Below are 18,872 nucleotides of genomic sequence, written 5' to 3' on the forward strand. Positions count from 1 at the left end.
TCTGCAACGCCCACCAAGCCATGCCCACAGAAGTAAAAAAAAAATGAATTTTACCACTGGGACAATAGCTACATATATTAGTGACCAGACCTCCTTTGTGGACTTTTTGCTGAAAATAGAGGGGGGGAAATGAACTTTTGATGTTTAGAAAGGTTAGAATATGGAAAGAAGAGTGTCACGATGTAAACTCAGAGAGAATAAAATGTAAATGCATTTATAACTGCTGTATAGAAGATTGGAATCTGCTCCTTTATGGGTGTTTTCTTTAATTTATCACTTTTGCTTTTCTTATTACTTTTCTTTTAAGTTATTTTTATTTTGCAGAAAGATCTGTGTGTGTGTGCTGTGTGTGTAAAAGGAGTCCAGCTGGCAGCTGTCATCATACGTTGAAATCCCGCCCGTTTATAATGGGAGCCACATAAAGGGATTTTATTACACAATTTTGGATACCATTTTGACCTTTAGGATTTCCCCAGCTCGGGGACCTGCCCCTTTTTCAGTAAACTTCAGATGATGGTGATGATGATTGCTATTGTGCATTACAATTCGAACTGCCCTGACAAGCGGCAGCCTTTCAAGGCTCCTGGCGCCTTTGAGGAGTTGTACTTTTGACAAGGTTGGAGAACGAGGCGCTTCATTTGCTTCGCCTCCGGACATTACTACGATTCCCATCATGCCTTATTATCCGAACTTTAAAACAATCCTTTGACCGTAACGCATGCGCAGAAGGGGAAACTCTCTTCTGGCGGTGATACCTCTCGTCTCTCTCTCTCTCTCTCTCTCTCTCTCTCTCTCTCTTAGAGCACGGTAAGGAGCCGCTAACGGTACCAAAAGAACCGCATGCGCAAACCAATCGTTTTAAGCTCTGGGCGCAGACGCGCTAACCCTGTCTTCCACCTTCCCTCAAGTTTGTTTCTTGTTTTCTGCGCCCCGCCCACTTCTCCCCGCGCCAAACCACGGCGCCTGCGCAATCCTCGTCGGCGTTTGACGGATGGGGAGAGCGCTTGGCGGTGGCGCGCGCGTGGACGGTAACGGTCCTCGGTGCGGCTGCCTGTGACTTGCGACGGAGGGAGGGAGGCTCGGCGAGGGGGCGACGGGGCTCCCTGCACCTGAAAAGGGGAGAGGGCTGGGCGTTTGGCTTTCCCGAAAAGCCAGGCTTCTGCCATCATATGTCTAAGGGCTTTTTTGCCTTCGCGAGAGGAAGGCACTCTGTACTTGTCCAGAGGCACTCTTCTCCTTCAAAAAGCACGCCTGACTACCGCATGCTGACTTTCCAAGCAGGCAAGGGAGCAATTGGATAAAAAATGGAGGAGTGAGGTGGGAATTAGGTTCGAGGGGAGGCAGCTGACAGTCTCCAGGTGGTCCTCCACTTACGACCACGATGGAGCCCAGAATTTGCGTGGCTAAGTGAGAAATTGATTGAGCTTGGTCCCATTTTACGGCTTTTCTTGGTGGTTAAATTAGGTTGTTAAGTGAATCTGTCTTCCCTATTGACTTTGCTGACCGGAAGGTCGCAAAAGGTGACCCACAAGTGACTCCGTGTGGAGATGCTGCGAGGGTCACAAGTATGAAAAATGGCCATAAGTCGCTTTTTCCCAGTGCCAGTTTGTAACTTCGAACAAACTGGCGTAAGTCGAGGACTGCCTGTATAGTGGTTGGGTGAAAAGACATGGGTCAGGTCAGGTTACAGCTACATTGTTGATCTTCGGTCGCGGTGGCTTGGTTTGGCATAATGGCTCAAGAACATCTGGAGCAGGGGTGCGTTCTACTTACCTTTACTACCGGTTTGTAATGGGGCCACGTGCTCTTCTGCGCATGCGCAGAACTACCCTGATGATGTCAGGGTAGGTGGTTGGAGCCTCCCGCCAGATTTACTACCGGTTCTATAGAACGGTCCGAAGCAGGGGCAACCCACTACTGATCTGGAGACCCAAGGTTGAGAAGGAAAGGCTGGAGGAGTTGTATTAAACCTAGGAGGGTTACTTTGTGTATTTTGTTTTATATATTTGGGGAGGGGAGGTGGGTTGTGTGTGGATGGCTAGAAAGTGTCTTTGGAAATAAGGTGGGGAGAATCTGCTTGGATAAAGGAGAAGATTTTGCTATTGGGTGTACGATCCAGTTCTCTTTGTAAGTGTATGCAGAAAACTTTTTAAAATTTCCCAAGATGACACAATGAAGGATATGAGGAAGAATGTATAAGAGTAAACCAACTGAGTAAGAGAGTGTTTCAGATACTGTATGTGTGAAGTATATATATGAGCTTTTAGAGAATGACAAAGTAATGGAAGAAGATTATAATTTCAAGATGGGTCATTATGAAAAAGGATGATGAATGCTAAGAGTGATGACCTTTGAATGAACAATAAAAGGGAGGAGTAAATTTTAATGTATTAGACACACACTGCTGACAGAAGTTTCATGTTACTAGCCCAACCGAATTGTTCCACTGTTAATTGCTTCCTGCTTATGGTTTCAGTGAAGTCTGTAAAACATTTATAGTTACTTGAACTAGGAACTCAGTAGAAGGAAGTTACACAGATGCTTATTACGATATGCCTTGGCTGGCTGGTTGAGAAAGGTATGGTGTTGGTATTTGAGCTATTATCTTATTTAGGAGTATTGGTTTTATATTAGCAATAGCTCCTGTGGGCAGGAATTTCATCAAACGTTACTGCTCCCAACATAAATGCTTCATTCTTGAGATCGTGCAACTGTAAGATATTTTCATTTCCATCAAAGCAGCATAGTTTACCAGTATATCTTATACTTTAAAAAGTATATTTTATTGTGAAAGATCACTTATTTTGAGTTGTAAAGTCAGTGTTGTACAGTATATAATACTTGAATTTTGTATCAGTTGTAGTGATTTATGATCAGTTTCTGGACTCAACTAATGATTTTTTAAAAATCTGACATGGTTTGAGAGCAGATTATGACATCAATTACATGCATGTAAACTTGCCTTTGTTTTTGTAATTGGCCTCCCAGGCATATTTCAGTCATATCTCTAGTATGATCACAGAGAAAACTACTTGATTCACCTATATTGCACAATTGATTGCCTAAAGAAATCAAGTCCTCTCTCGTTAATCCTCTGCGTGAAACCAAAGGATTAAAATCACAAAACTGATCTTTTTATGCTCAGGCATATATTATTATAGAAGCTGTGGTGGCATAGTGGTTGGAGTGCAGTACTGCAGGCTATTTCTGTTGACTGCTGGCTGCCTGCAATTTGACAGTTCAAATCTCACCAGGTTCAAGGTTGACTCAGCTTCCATCCTTCCGAGGTGGGTAAAATGAGGACCCAGATTGTTGGGGGCAAGATGCTGACTCTGTAAACCGCTTAGAGAGGGCTGTAAAGCACTGTGAAGCAGTATATAAGTCTAAGTGCTATTGCTATTTTATCTAATGTCACGTTCTAGTAAACATTGTTTTAAATTGGTAGAGATACATCATTTTTGTTACAGAGAATATGTTGATTAATATCTAATTCCATTGGCATATGTGCCATCAATCAAATTCAAACTATAAGAAAGTACTGTTCCGTTCATATGCATAGTATACACATTTTTCTCCATTCTTTCGACTTTGGTGTAGTATTGCCTTGAAATAGTGACTTGGTCTGCTGAGTTCTGGATCGTAGAATAGTGAAGTCAGGAAGCTCTTGTTCTGTCATCATGGTGCACATGTCAAAGGTTAGCTTTAGTTCAGGAATATGTAGAAGCTGGGAGTGAAGCAAGTGAATCAGTTTGTATGTGAAAAAATGTGCATTCCAACTCCAGGTCTGATTCCAAAGATAAAATCCTGAAATGAACATGTGCTCAAGCATTTAATTGCCTCCGTTTAACTGTTTAACTATTCAACTGTTTAACTGTTGTTCACCTAGATTTACAAGTTGTCGCCAACTTACAACCAGAACTGAGTCCCAAATTTCTCTTGCTAAGTAAGACAGTCGTTAAGTGGGTTGCATCCCATTTTATGATGTTTTGCCCACAGTTGTTAAGTGAATCATGCAGTTATTAAGTGAATCTGGCCCCATTGCCTTTGGTTGTCGGAAGCTAGCTGGGAAGATTACAAATGGTTGACCCTGGGACACTACAGTTGTGATAGCAATAGCAGTTAGACTTATATACTGCTTTACAGTGCTTTACAGCCCTCTGTAAGTGGTTTAGAGTCAGCCTATTGCCCCCAACAATCTGGGTCATTTTACCGACCTCGGAAGGATGGAAGGCTGAGTCAACCTTGAGCCTGGTGAGATTCGAACTGCCAAATTCCTGGCAGTCAGCAGAAGTAGCCTGCAGCACTGCGCTCTGACCACTGCGCCACCGCAGTTCTTAATACATGCCAATTGTCAAGCGCCCAAATTTTGATCATGTAATTATGGGGATGCTGCAACCGTTGTAAGTGTGAAATGGTCATAAGTCACTTTTTTCAGCGCTGTTGTAACTTCGAATAGTCACTTAACAAATGGTTGTAAGTTGAGGACCACCTCTGTTGAGCAACTATTCAAAAATTACAGTATTGCTGGCAAAAGGGACCCCTGATTGGATCTTAGCAACAATCACTGTGTCCCCATGGTCATCTGATTAACATTTGGGTATATGCCTGGCCTGTATTTATGACCGTGGTAGCATCTAGTCACTTTTTCCAGTCATGTGAGAACTTGGAGTGAGTTCTCTAATGCCCCCTCCTATTTTCCCCCTCTCCAACTTTTCCCTTTTGACAGAGACCACAATATTCTGCCTCTGCTGCTTCAGCACCCTAGAAATCCTTTTAGTAGAAGCTATGGAACCCACATTGGAGAAACCAGCAGCCATTAAAAAAAGCCAGCTCAGATGAGGCACCATCACCTCACCATCTCTGCCCATTTGGTTGCCCTGCACAGGATGGTAAAAATAGAAATCCCCCTCATTGCCTAGGATTCACCCCTCCATAGCACCTGCCTGTGATCCCTACTGGCCCGCCTGTGGCTCCCAGCAGCCGATCACCACCGATTCCCGATCACCACCGATTCCTTTGTGCTAGGAGAATCCAGTACTAATCAGGAGTCTGAACCTAGTGGCATATCCCACAGTAATAAGTTTGTGGATAGGAATTTCCCAGTAAGACCTTTTTTGTTTCCCCTACTCCGATTTCATTTGTTGAATATTGTGTATGTCTAGTTTAATGAACGGAAGGACTAGGGGAGACATGGTAGCAGTGTTCTGATGTCTCAGGGGCTGCCACAAGGAAGAGGGAGTCAAGCTATTCTCCAAAGCACCAGAAGGCAGGACTAAAAGCAGCAGATGGAAACTAATCAAGGAGAGAAGCAACCTAGAACTAAAGAGAAATTTCCTGACAGTTAAAACAATTAATCATTGAAACAACTTGCCTCCAGAAATTGTAAATGCTCCAAAACTGGAAGTTTTAAAGAAAAGATAGGACAACCATTTGTCTGAAATGGTATTGGATCTCCTGCCTGAGCAGGGGGTTGGACTAGAAGACCTCCAAGGTCCCTTCCAACTCTGTTATTCTATTCTATTCTATTCTATTCTATTCTATTCTATTCTATTCTATTCTATTCTATTCTATTCTATTCTACTCTACCAACAACGTCTTTTGAAGAAGCAGTTTCTCTCTTGCTTTATTAAAATATTGAGAAATGAAGGAAATCATTTCTTGAGTTGTTCCAAGTCACACTTAATAGGCGGCACTATTATTTTAAAACAATGTTTTAAAAATTAAAATATCCTTTTAAAAATGCACTATAAAATGGAACTAAATCGTGCCGTTTTCCACCTGTTCAGTTATAGCTTCATGCAATACCAGCAGTTTTACAAAGCAAGATGAGTTCGATCGTAGAATAAATCCTAAAATATTGTAGATAGTCATTCCAGACATTAATTCAGTACTCTTAAACCAAGAGGTTTGTATGGGAGGTATCTTTGCCTTCATTGTTAAGATTAGAGACTGTTATAAAAAAGAACAGGGCAAAAAGTATAAATGTCTCTGCTGATTATCTGCATGAGTATCTTTGAAGCCTTGGTTTGAAAATAAAATCTTCCCAGTGAAGTTTAACTCATTCTGTAAATTACAAACTAATTCTCTTCCTTTTCCCTTACCCTGTTTCCCCCCTTGTTTTTTTTCCTTGCTGCAAGAATGGACAGGATATGTGTGTCTTGTGAGACTAATTGGTACATAAAAGTGATACACAATTATTTTTATAAATGAGGTAGCTTAATTTAGAATAAATAAATTTTAATCAGCAATTAGTTTATGGATTTCAGTTTGGGTAAGGATATTTGTGTATATATGTGCATATACAGATATAATGCATGCACACATTTCTTGGGAAGGAAATCTCCAAATTTTGTTTAAGCTGACGGCTCTAATTTAAGAAGCTCCATAGGATCTTTATTTATCTAATTTTGGTTTTTGTTTATTCTTTCTTTGGAGGTCATCATTTTAAAGATAGGTTGCTTTCCTCTCAAGTAATATTGAGAGATGAAATTCTCCATAGATTCATTTCCAAATTTAGCAATGAAGAGAAGGGGAAGAGGCATCATTGCTTGTATTCTGTTGTGACTAGGATGGAACATTTTAACATTGTTAGAAGTACATTAGATTTGACATTTTCTGGTTTATTGTGGAACAGCTTCAGACATTTGAATCTTTAGGCTCTTGGATAAGTTGTGTGCCATTTCTATTATTTGAGAGTTATTTCTGTGAGTGAATACTGTTCATGGTTTTTTTTAACTTTGCAACAACTGCTGCTGCTTTGCTCACTTTGTGTTGCATAAATCACTGGGGTTCTCATGCAGAAGTGTCACCAGTAGCCATAACATTGATTTGACATATGATTTAGGTGCTTCATATGTCTTAAGATAAAGTTAAGAGGCTCCATTTTCATAGGGCTGAGGGCCTTACCAATTTTCATATGGTTCATTGAGGGCTTCATTGCAAAAAGTTCCAAGTCACCATTTTTAAAGTGTAGGGAAAATTAAATACTAATTTTAAGTGTTTTAATTATTTGTTAATTATAACTAAGTCCAGCCACTTTGCTGCTGGTTGTCCTCTTCTCTTCCTACTACTTTTCTCAGCATTGGAGTCTTCACTGGAGAGTTAAGTCTTCACAAAATGTGCCCAAAGTAGAATTGTTTGTGCTTAGTCATTTGTACCTCTAGTGAGAACAGACTTCTCATGTACTAGCAGGGCAGCATGACAAAATAAAGAGAGACATTATCAGTATGAGTGTAGTTGATGGGCAAGGGGACTATATGTGACTCTGTGTCAGGTTATCACTTAGCAGGTTGTTCAAATAATTTTGGGGATGTTTTTTTCCTTATGTTGTGTAGCCTAAGGCCTACTGTGGGGACCCTACCCCTAGGTTCTTGTTCATATTTTGGAATAATGTTGCTTGCTTGGAGTTAGTTGTAGGCTATAGTTCAGAAACCACTAACTTAGAGCATACACTATAGTTCCCATTACTGATGACTTCACCTGGGCATTGAGCTAAAAAGGTTTCAAGCATTTTTGCTTAAAGGTATAATCCGCTTAAATAGTAAAAGAGTAAATTTACGTATCTGTAGTAAAACATATCTAATCTCTTCTCAAGAATAATTACCATTTTGATTCACAGTTCTTCATTTACGCTGAATTTTGACTAAATTGTGTTCATGTGTCAGTACGGAAAACTGTTTGCATCCAGAAAAAAAGAGTGTCCTGCAGTTTTGACTCTCAGTTCAATAAAATGACCCCCCCTCAAATGTCAGTGTGGCGTGATCTACTTCTTGTTAAGTAGAAAGGTTGCTAATTTTCAGTGATTTTTATCTTCATGCTATACTGAATAGACCTGCAGAACCTCATGTGCCCTTGGTCAGCATCATGAGCTTCCTCTAAATATCGATGGCAGTGCATGATTTAACCTTCCTTGATTGTCTCTTTTCAAAATATACTAATTTTAGTTCCAGTCAAAAACCATAAGCCCCTTTCTTGATTTTCTATTTATTTGCATTGATCTGTTCAAAGACGCAGAATAGTAGCTGGCAAAGTATTTGTGGAAATATGTGTTTCAGGCATACTATTGAGAGAAATACCTAATCTGTTTTATGTTTTGTTTTTAAATTGGAAGATATTGGCTATTCCCAAATGGATGTTAGCTGGTGCACATAATAGGATGTGTGCTGGATCTTTTCATGGAGACTAAAAGTACACTTGGAAAAAGATAAACAGCTAATGGCTTCTGAATCAATGGTCCCAGAGCAAGGAAAACATACGGTGACCGGAAAAAGACATCAAAAGCAGGAAAGGACACCTTTGAACTGTGATGGGGAAGAAGACACGTTTGTATTTGAAGCAAATGAAGCTTGGAAGGATTTTCACAGCTCTCTTCTCCATTTCTATGAAGCCGGGGAGCTTTGTGACGTGACGCTAAAGGTAGTGCTGTATATTTTCTATATAATTTTGAATTTCTCTGTGGAATTTCCCATGTATTTTGTGAAGTACTAGAAGACATATTTGCTTCATCACTTGTGTTTCCACTGACTGATTGGGAATGAATTTCAAGCATTCACATCACTCTTTTTTTATTTAAAAATTTCTGAAAATCTTATTAAAAGGACAGTTAATACTTGTTGGAATCTTGCAATGGCTCTGAATAATGATGGATATGAACACAAATGAAGAAAAATCACTTTCTGTCTAATTTAAGGATGTATAATTGTTAGAAATTCAGTGCCTAGGCAAGTTCATTAAGCTGGCATGAAATATACCATTGAATGAACGTGTAGGATAAAAACTTACATGACCGAGAATTTTTGCACAAATAAGAGATTCTTCCATAATCCCCATGTTAAGAGAGTGGGGGTTCTTATTTGAAATGGAGAACAGGTATGGTAGCTACAATGGATTACAATGTGTTGTGCAAATAGTTATAAACAGTTTATAGCTGAACTAACATTTTTCTACACCCAGCAGTTTAGCTAATGGTTAAGCAGAAAGTTGTTAACATAAAAGATATGCCGCTACAGCTTTAAAAAAGTATAGGAGTTGAGTAGATATAGTGATAATCTGAGTTAGCTACTTGTAAATAATGAAAAGGGCAGCAGATTCAGAAAGAGAATAAATTTACTAATCATTAATTGTAAAATAAAACAGTCGCCCCCAATCTTTTCGGCACCAAGGACCGGTTCCGTGGAGAGAGTTTTTTTCACGGACTGGAGGGGGCATGGTTTCACATGCTGCCTGCATCCTGCAGATGGGGCTTTGCTTGTTTGTGTGGCCCAGTTTCTGGCATGCCTCAGACCAGTTCTGGTCGACAGGCGGGGGGTAGGGGGAGGAGACCTCCTGAAATAGAAACTAATACTTCAATCATCAGCAGTAGTAGGTTCCTCTTACCTTTGCTACTGGTTGGAATTGGGAGCATGTGCGTGCACCCGCTTGTTTTGTTTGTGCACATGCAGAGCATCTGTGATGATGTCTGGCCGGGTGGGCAGAGCCTCCCGCCACTACCAATTCGGCCAAACCTGGGTGAACCGGTAGAAACCCACCACCGATCTGCAGGCAGGAAGAAAAAAAGGGAAAACTGGAAAAACTTACATCAGTGAGATAAGTAACACTTAAGCAAAACGAAAAGATTTGCAAGAACTTTCAGTTTACTGAAATATCAATAAAACATATTATCAAACATTCTATTTGATTTGTGGACCTTGTGGGTTGCTTTAAATAATGGGCTACAGCCTTCTCTGTGGGGGCACTCGCCCTCTGGAATGAATTGCTCCTGGAGATAAGGATGATCCCTGACTTATGCACTTTTCACGTGCCCTCAAGAAGTTATTGTTCCAACAAGCTGGACTGGCCTAAATATTAATTTTAATGGGTTGTTTTTGTTTTAATGATGTCGGGGCCAAATTATTTAATATGTTTTTAAATTGTTTTTAAATTTTATATATGTGCTTGTTTTATCTTTGGCTGTGCACCGCCCTGAGTCCTTCAGGAGAAGGGCGGTATAAAAATTAGATTAAATAAAATAAATAAATAAATAAAGTGAGCTACTGTTAACATTCTTATATGTTTTACTTCCAGGTGGGCTCAAAATTGATTACCTGTCACAAGCTTGTCCTGGCTTGCGTTATACCTTACTTCAGAGCCATGTTTCTTTCGGAAATGGCAGAAGCTAAACAATCATTGATTGAAATCAAAGATTTTGACGGTGATGCCATTGAAGACTTGGTCAAGTTTGTGTATTCCTCCCGACTAATGCTGACAGTTGACAATGTCCAGCCTCTCTTATATGCTGCCTGCATTCTCCAAGTGGAGATAGTGGCCAAAGCTTGCTGTGAGTACATGAAGCTGCATTTTCACCCTTCCAATTGCCTGGCAGTGAGGGCCTTTGCAGAGAGTCACAACCGTATTGACTTGATGGACATGGCTGACCACTATGCCTGTGAACACTTTGTTGAAGTGGTGGAATGTGAAGACTTTGTGAGTGTATCACCTCAGCATCTTCATAAACTCTTGTCTTCAAGTGACCTGAGCATTGAGAATGAAAAGCAAGTTTATTGTGCTGCTATTAAATGGCTTTTGGCCAATCCCCAGCACCATGCTTTATGGTTAGATGAAATAGTTGCTCAGGTAAGAACCACATGAGAGTAGGATAAAAGTGCTGTAAATATCTATATTGTTCCTCTCGTATTTTTTTAAAAAAATTATGAAAGTACTTTCAAGCAGCCATATTTTTTTTTCTTTATGCAGCTTTAGTGGTATATGTATAAACTGAGCACAATTGGTTCTCTAACTTCAGCCAAATAGGTACTATTTGCTTTTGTTAGATTCAATTCCTTATGTCCATTTGGATTTGGAGACAATATGGAAATAGATGCCATTAATCTAGCCTACACCCTCCTATGTCCTGGTGTTCTCCCATCCAGTTACTGATTAGATTAGCCTAGGTCTCCAGGTTGAAAATTAGCAGCCAGAAGATTGCCGCTGTTGTTACAGCTTTTGTTCAATATTGACAGTCCTGCACTATATAATTATGTAAATGGCAACCTGCAGCATAGAGGCAGGATGACCAAAGAATGCCTAATAGAGGAATTGGAATTACATTTATTGTCATTTGTCTTCAAGGATATTCCCTCTCTGTGTAGTGCTACCGTGTTTCCCCGAAAATAAGACCCTGTCTTATATTTTTTTGAACTCTGAAATAAGCGCTTGGCCTTATTGCCATGCGCTCAAAAGCCTGATTGGGCTTATTATCAGGGGACGTCTTAATTTGGGGAAAACGGGGGTACTAAGATGAGACAATTTCTGTTGTTCATCTTGAATAAATGACAGTACCTGGTAGGACTTCTTCAATGAGTAAGCCATTAGGAATTGGTTTGGGTAGCATCTCCATTGGTTCCAGAGTGCTTGATATTATTCCTTCCAGTCTGAATTTGCATTGCAGTTTTGTCCTAATGAAACATGCATATTGCACCTTTTCACTGGTTAAATAAAACTAGTTTAACCAACCAGGCTTGTTGATAAATAAAGGTTATTTATTTTTGAAATTCTTTGCTGATACCATGCCAGTTATCTGGCCAGAGTAGGCAAAATTCCCATATCCTTGGACAATATGCAGCAGTAAGAATGAAAATTGCACTGTAGCCTGGCATTCTCTCATTGGTCAAAGTGGTATGGGAAGATGTTCATTTTGATCTTGATGCTGTTCAGTTCATCACTTATGTTTGTTCCCCTAGGTACGCCTGCCTCTGTTACCTGTTTGTTTCCTTATGGGAGTTGTTGCAAAAGAACAAATAGTCAAGCAGAACTTAAAATGCCGAGATTTGTTAGATGAAGCAAGAAACTACCACCTTCATTTAAGCAGTCATACGGTACCAGATTTTGAATATTCTGTTCGGACAACCCCAAGGAAACACACAGCAGGTATTTTTATTTTTTCCTGATATGCTGATGGTATAGATTTGAAAATTTCTTGTTCTGTGAAATCCTGTTAATGAGTTCAATGAGTGCTTTATTTGATACCCGCTGAATTCTGTTAATTAATTTAAATCTTATCAAATAAGCCACTCTTCATTTTGTTTTTGTTTTTCCTGCTAGGTGTCCTTTTCTGTGTTGGAGGACGTGGGGGATCAGGCGACCCATTTCGCAGTATTGAATGCTACTCAATAAATAAAAACAGTTGGTTTTTTGGCCCTGAAATGAACAGTAGAAGGAGGCATGTAGGAGTAATCTCTGTGGGAGGTTCGTAAGAAGAAAATTCTATTTTCAAATAATTCTGTAGTCTATTGTAGCTTATGATTCAGCCATTCCCTCTACCCTATAATCACTGTATTTTCCGAGGAGGAAGAAAACTCTGAATTTAAGATGATTATCACAAAAGCAAAGCAAAAAAAGGTAGTTGGGGGTGGGTGGGAAATAGGACTAATATTCTGTGTAGTGCACAACTTCCCCATTTTTTCAACCTAGGAAATCCCCCCCTATTAAATTTCTTATGAGACATATATATTGGTTTGTGCATCACAGTTATGTCTGTATATACTTGCCATAAACATTCCAAAAATAGCACTAGAGCAAAACTGAATTACTAATATCTATAACTTATCATTCTTCATTTATAAAATGTACCCCATCTATATATACCAAGCTCTCCCTGTCAAACACAAAATTGTACTGTATTTGTGTTTTTCATGTATGTATACAGCAATACTTAAAAGTTTGTGAATGCTTTTGAATTCTTAATATTTCTGCATAAATACAGAATGCATAAATCACACTTAAGATGTAATCTGTTCTCTACACAAGTCCTAAAACTAGCTGAAAAGAACCAAATCGTGGAAATAAGTCAATACTTGCTCATTTATAATAAATTAGAGTATTCTGCTGCAGCAATTTCATCTGGATCAGGTATGGATTTTTCTAAAACCTACCCTGTTTTCCCCAAAATAAGACATCCCCTGATAATAAGCCCAATCGGGCTTTTGAGCACATGGCAATAAAGTCAAGCGCTTATTTCAGGTTTCAAAAAAATATTAGACAGGGTCTTATTTTCGGGGAAACACAGTAACCTTATGTAAATGGTAAATTTTCATAGGCTCCCCTTGGCAAAGCCTCTGATTTTCTTTCAGATTTCCCTTCCTTGTGTTTGGAGTATCTCTTTTTGCCTCCCTAAATATCTGCTTGCTAGTAGTGGCCTAGTAAACAAAATCTTGCTTAATAATGCTTTTTTATTAAAAGAAAATATTCAAAGAGAACTCACAAACATAGTGGAAATTGTTAAGAGGGCTCAGTAGTAACCTGGTACTACTGGAAACCAACAAGTACAAAATGCCAGAATTAAAAAAATCATTAGGTCAAATGTACGCCTGAATAAAGAAGCTTTGATGTCCTGAGAAAAGGTCATCAGAAAAGTCAAACTGATTTGAAATGATAGAAAATACTTGTAGCTCGGGTGGTAGATGTTGGCTATGGTTTGTTCTCCAAAGTTTCTGTTTGACATTAGTCAAAATAATCTTCTGGATCGAGCGATGTGATGTTCTTCCAGCCAATCCGATGTCAGATGCTAAATTGGACGAATGTTTACTCCAAGAATTGTAATGATATCCTATAGATTAAATGCTTGAATAAAAAAGTAAAAATGTGCTAATATTTACCAGTACGGTGCATTTGTTAACCATTTAATTCAGCAGGTGATGCAGGAAGAAAGAGTTCCTTCAGTGGGGGGGAGAGAACAGTTAAATTGGCAAAACATGTATTAACTACAATTGGCTGTGTCTGGGCAGATTATAATATTAGCGATAAATAGCAATAAAAATAAGATGATGGGCTATTCTTACTTTTCTTCTTAAGAAATACATTGTCTGACCATTTCAGGGAAAGTTTATGCTGTGGGTGGGCACGATGGAAATGAGCACCTAGGCAGCATGGAAGTGTTTGATCCTCTCACAAATAAATGGATGATGAAAGCATCAATGAATACCAAAAGGTAGGTAAATTTGGAGATGTGCCTTCCTTATCAGAAATGTGTAGATTCATGTGAGACATTGTTTATCACATAATTGTCATGGACCATTAAACACATCTGGTACCTCCATACCCATCATTTTTTAAAATTTTATTTATTAATCACATTTGTACACCCCACCAAAAGGAATTCTGGGCATCTTACCGCAAGTGGATGAAACAACAAATACAAAAACGGCAAATATAAAGCTACACAATGCCATCATCCAAAATAAATTTGCAATATGGGGAAAGAATGATGGAAATTAGAAACGTAGACAAGGCTTTAAGATTAAAAGGACAAAAATGTGGGTTTTATTACATTACATGTTGACTTTGGTTACCCAAGTGAATCAAAGATACCAAACTACCATGTTTCCCCGAAAATAAGACCCAGTCTTATTTTCTTTTGGCCCCAAAATAAGCACCAGGTCTTATTTTGGGGGGATATTTTAACCGCTTACCTTAGGACCACCGCAGCCAGGCCTCCCATGCCCTGACACCTGTCGTGCTGCTGCCTGACTTCTGCAGCTGCTCTGCAAAAGAAGTTAGGCAGCGGCGCGACAGGTGTCAGGGTGTGGGAGGTCTGGCTGCAGCAGTCCTAAGGTAAGCAGGTGCGGAGCGCATGGGACAGCTCCCCCACCCCCCCGCCCTAGCTTGATTTTTACGCATACACCTCACCCCATCTTGTAAAACCAGATGGTGGGCGGGACTTAACTAGGGCTTATTTTGGGAGGTAGGGCTAATATTAAGCGCAGGCATGAAAATCGGGCTAGGGCTTGTTTTCAGGGTAGGTCATATTTTCGGGAAAACATGGTACATACACCTTATAAGGAGGATGTTGGCTCGAGTGGTTGGAACTGGGCAGGAGGTTAGCGTTCGAGACCCAAGAGCTGCCCTGGGGCGGGGTTGAACTCGTGTCCTTCACTCCAAGTTCCTACTGGGGACATGAAAGGAGCCCCCAACTGGACGTCCCCAGAGCAACAGTGATGTCACTGGCCAATCCTTTCAACCCAGAAGTGCCTCGGTGCTGCTGACACGAGTGCAAAAATATACCTTACGTGTACATTTGCTGCTTTACTTTTAAATATAGTTGGATAAGTGACAGTCTGCTTTTTGCTAGGAGAGGAATTGCTCTCGCCTCTCTTGGAGGCCCCATTTATGCCATCGGAGGCTTAGATGATAACACTTGCTTCAGTGAGGTGGAGAGATACGACATGGAATCGGACCAGTGGAGCGGAGTTGCATCTATGAATACCCCTCGCGGAGGAGTTGGTTCTGTAGCTCTTCTGGTGAGTCTCTTGAGCAGCCTTGAAATGGACAGCAAACATTGCCTGCCAGAGCAGAAATAGTAAGATAATATGGAGTCCTTCAGCTATAACTATATTCAATGCAGGGGCTGCTTTCTGATAGTGAATAAGACATGGAATAGAACAGGTGAGAGAAATACAGCAATATAGTAGTACAAACACCTGTTCAATATTTTTCAGAATTTCGCACTAGGTTTCAGTTTATCCAGTTGGATTACAATTTGTATTGTTTCATTATTTTTACAATTCAATGTGAGATAGTTAAACTTAGGCTGGCAAAAGTAAATTAATACATGTGATTTAATATAAAGTAGGTGTTTGTTTATATATATCTATATAAGAATTTATAGAATCTTACTCTCTTTCTCATTTCAGAATAATGTGTATGCCGTCGGTGGAAATGATGGTGTGGCTTCTCTGTCTAGTGTGGAGAAATACGATCCTTATCTTGATAAATGGATAGAGGTAAAAGAAATGGGTCAGCGGAGAGCTGGCAATGGGGTTAGTGAACTTCATGGCTGTTTATATGTGGTAGGTGAGTAATGTTCAGCCCTTTCTCTCTCTTGATCCCCTATATTCTCATAGCTTTGCTTGAACTTCAATAATAGAAGCAGATTATGGTGAAGAGAAGACACCAGCCTTCTGTTACATTGCAGCCAATATCTAAGGGGCTGCCCCAAAGAAAGGGGGGGGGTTTCAACCTAATCTCCAAAGCACCTGAAGGCAGAACAAGAAGCAATGAATGGAAACTAATGAAAGAGAGAAGCAACATAGAACTGAGGAGAAATTTCCTGAGAGTTAGAACAGTTGACAGCGTGTCTTCAGAAGTTGTGGGTGGTCCATCCCTGGAGGTTTTTAAGAAGAAATTGGACAACTGCTCGTCTCTAGTGGTATAGGATCTCCTGTTGAGCAAGGAGTTGGATTAGAAAACCTCCAACGTTCCTTCCACCTCTGTTATTTTGTTAAGTATGAGTTTCTATGAACTCTGATTGATGAAGGAACAGGTATGGGGACTAGACAAGTAGATTGGACATGGCATGTTGAGTTACTCTGAGGGCTTAGTTTGGCCGCTTAGGCTACAAGAGTCTGTTTTGGTTTTCAAACCCAATCCCTGAATGCTCAAGAGAATGAGGAAGAAAACGTTCAGATTACTTCATCTTTAGAGGATTAGTTTTTGCTAATCAACAAGCTAGTTACTTGCTAGTCAGTTCCCCACCTCTTGGCTTACATGGGTTTCTCTACCACATGCATGTAACATTATTATACCTGGTAATGTTAGTTTGTAAATGGTAGGCTAAAGTAATAGCTTTTCTTTGGGGTGGAAATAGTTGTGATGGGCAATCCATCTTTTACAATACACCTATCATTGCTTGTGTGAAGAATTCTCTTAGTAGATCTATTGCATTTTGATGTGATGTTTGAAGAACAGAATGTATGGTATGCTTCCTATGTTGTTGGACTATAAAGCCATTAACTACAAAGAGTCATGTCCCTGTCTGTATGTTCTTGTACAGGTGGCTTTGACGACAATTCTCCACTCAGCTCAGTTGAGAGGTTTGACCCTCGCACTAATAAGTGGGAATATGTAGCAGAACTAACAACTCCTAGGGGTGGAGTTGGCATAGCAACATTAATGGGCAAAATTTTTGCTGTTGGAGGACATAATGGGAATGCTTACCTGAACACAGTGGAAACCTTTGATCCAGTAGCAAACAGGTAATTTGAAGCCCTCTTTGTACTCCAAGCGTTTGAAAGTAATGTGGAAGAGCACATGCAAAGCCCTATATTGCAAACAATGCAGCTACTTTAACAATTTGTAAGGAAGGCACTCAGTACTCTTTACATTCTGTAAGGTCTCACTGGGTGATTTTTTCACAGCTCTTTTGGCTTGTTCATTTCTTAATTGGCTCATTAAAAGTAGGAAGGCTTTGGTATAGTCAGATTTAATATATAATTTTCATATTTTTACACTACTCAAGCAGGTTTTTTTTTACTCGATATAAATCTCTACATTTTATATTATATATTATTTTACAGCTTACTGTATCAACATGGATATATATTCTCTATTCTTTATATAAATAATATATGATGTAATGTTATGTTTGTGATGTGTTTTTTAATGTGTTTTTGTTTTTGTTGTATTTTTCTTTGTTTTTAAAAGTCAAAAGTTCAATAAAATTAATATTGAGAAGATCAAGTGTTCTTGAGTGTGGAGTAACTTGAGGTATTGATTTTTAGGCAAGCACTTGCTCTGGTAGAGAGGCAACATTAAAGTGTGGATTGGCATTATGCCTTACTCTTCTTCAGGATTAAGTTTGTAGCTTAAAAGCTGCACTGTAAATTTGTTTTCAACAGTTTATATATTAGGGAGGAATGTGTACAAAGATTCTAGATGTGGTGCTTTTGTCTGTTTGAATCTCTCCTTTGTTACTGATTTTTTAAAAAACAATTTGGTTCATCCATTGTGTCATGTCATAATGTGATTTTTGGTTCTCATTTTGGCTTAGGTTGCTATGTTAATTCAGCCATTGTGATTCAAACCATAATTTATGAGTGCGGTGTGAAACCCATCCAGTGATTGCAGTCATATGTTGTCATGAATCACAATTTATTTAATTGTAGTTTGTTGGGTGCATCTCTGTTAAAGAACAAGCTATGTCATCATTTATGAACCAGGGTTTCACAATAGTTCATGTTTTGCTGGACTGGCTTAGAGTAGTGTTTCTTAACCTTGGTAGCTTGAAGATGGGTGAACGCTGGCTGGGGGATTCTGGGAGTTGAAGTCCACCCATCTTCAAGCTACCATGGTTGAGAAACACTGGCTTAGAGTTTGTGTGATTTCCAATCTCTGTTTCAAACGATCTTTACTGTTCTATCTTCAGCAAACTTTTCTTCGTGTGTTTAATTTCAACTTACGTATTTAAATAGACACCGAAATAAAAAATATTTTAAAATTGAATTGGTACATGAGATTGAGATCTATTTAGCCTGCAGACTAACTTTTTTCACATTAAGATCAGGAAAAAGTAAAGCAACTTGACTTGCATTTCTTTTGTCTTCTTTTCTTTTTTCTTTAGATGGGAGCTTGTGGGCTCCGTGTCTCACTGCAGAGCTGGGGCAGGAGTTGCTGTGTGCTCTTGCCTAAGCAGTCAAATTCGTGATATGGGTCAAGGATCTAGCAACGTGGTGGACTGCATGTGAATTTGGGTTAAAGCCTGCGATGATTGTGAAATGCTTTCAGCCTCCTTTACTATTGTACAAAGACTTCTGAATGTTTCAAGCAATATCTGTAAATATACTAGGATAGTTTTTGTATGAAAATCTGAGTGCTGTGGAAGTTTTAAAATATTTACTTACAATAAAAACTTGAAAAAAAATTTAAAAAGTGTTCCACAAAAATAGAAGATGTCATTCAATGGAGGCTTAAAATACATCTCTTTATCTTCATAGAAAATTTGATGAGTGATTTCGTTTCAGTTATTAGCTTACAAAGTATTCTGGAATGTAAGGACTATCTGTCAATCTTATTTTGTAGTTTTCTCAGATACACCTTCTGAAATGCTTATACATTAGAAGAAT

The 18,872-nt window shown here is 39.3% G+C and overlaps 1 protein-coding gene across 1 annotated transcript; it reads left to right on the top strand.

Annotated features, from left to right (window-relative positions):
* The first annotated feature begins 995 nt into the window (after positions 1–995).
* Positions 996–18,600, top strand: KLHL8 (kelch like family member 8). The gene is made up of 10 exons (XM_070948394.1): positions 996–1,041; positions 8,111–8,415; positions 10,063–10,611; positions 11,718–11,904; positions 12,079–12,222; positions 13,852–13,963; positions 15,104–15,272; positions 15,666–15,825; positions 16,805–17,006; positions 18,371–18,600. The coding sequence occupies exons 2-10, from the start codon at positions 8,215–8,217 to the stop codon at positions 18,492–18,494; spliced, it is 1,848 nt and encodes a 615-aa protein (XP_070804495.1). The 5' UTR covers positions 996–1,041; positions 8,111–8,214; the 3' UTR covers positions 18,495–18,600.
* The last annotated feature ends 272 nt before the right edge of the window (positions 18,601–18,872 follow it).

The sequence above is a fragment of the Pituophis catenifer genome, unplaced genomic scaffold, assembly GCF_029215685.1.
Source record: "Pituophis catenifer annectens isolate HBS135680 unplaced genomic scaffold, rPitCat1.0.hap2 SCAF_8, whole genome shotgun sequence".
NCBI classification, from domain to species: Eukaryota; Metazoa; Chordata; class Lepidosauria; order Squamata; family Colubridae; genus Pituophis; species Pituophis catenifer.

What these genes read in the sequence shown, in the direction of transcription:
- KLHL8 (XM_070948394.1), top strand. Translation starts at nt 8,215, where the DNA reads ATGGCTTCTGAATCAATGGTCCCAGAGCAAGGAAAACATACGGTGACC. An exon ending in TAGATGAAATAGTTGCTCAG is followed by an intron (nt 10,612 to 11,717) that starts GTAAGAACCACA and finishes TTGTTCCCCTAG; the next exon opens with GTACGCCTGCCTCTGTTACC. An exon ending in CCCAAGGAAACACACAGCAG is followed by an intron (nt 11,905 to 12,078) that starts GTATTTTTATTT and finishes TTTTCCTGCTAG; the next exon opens with GTGTCCTTTTCTGTGTTGGA.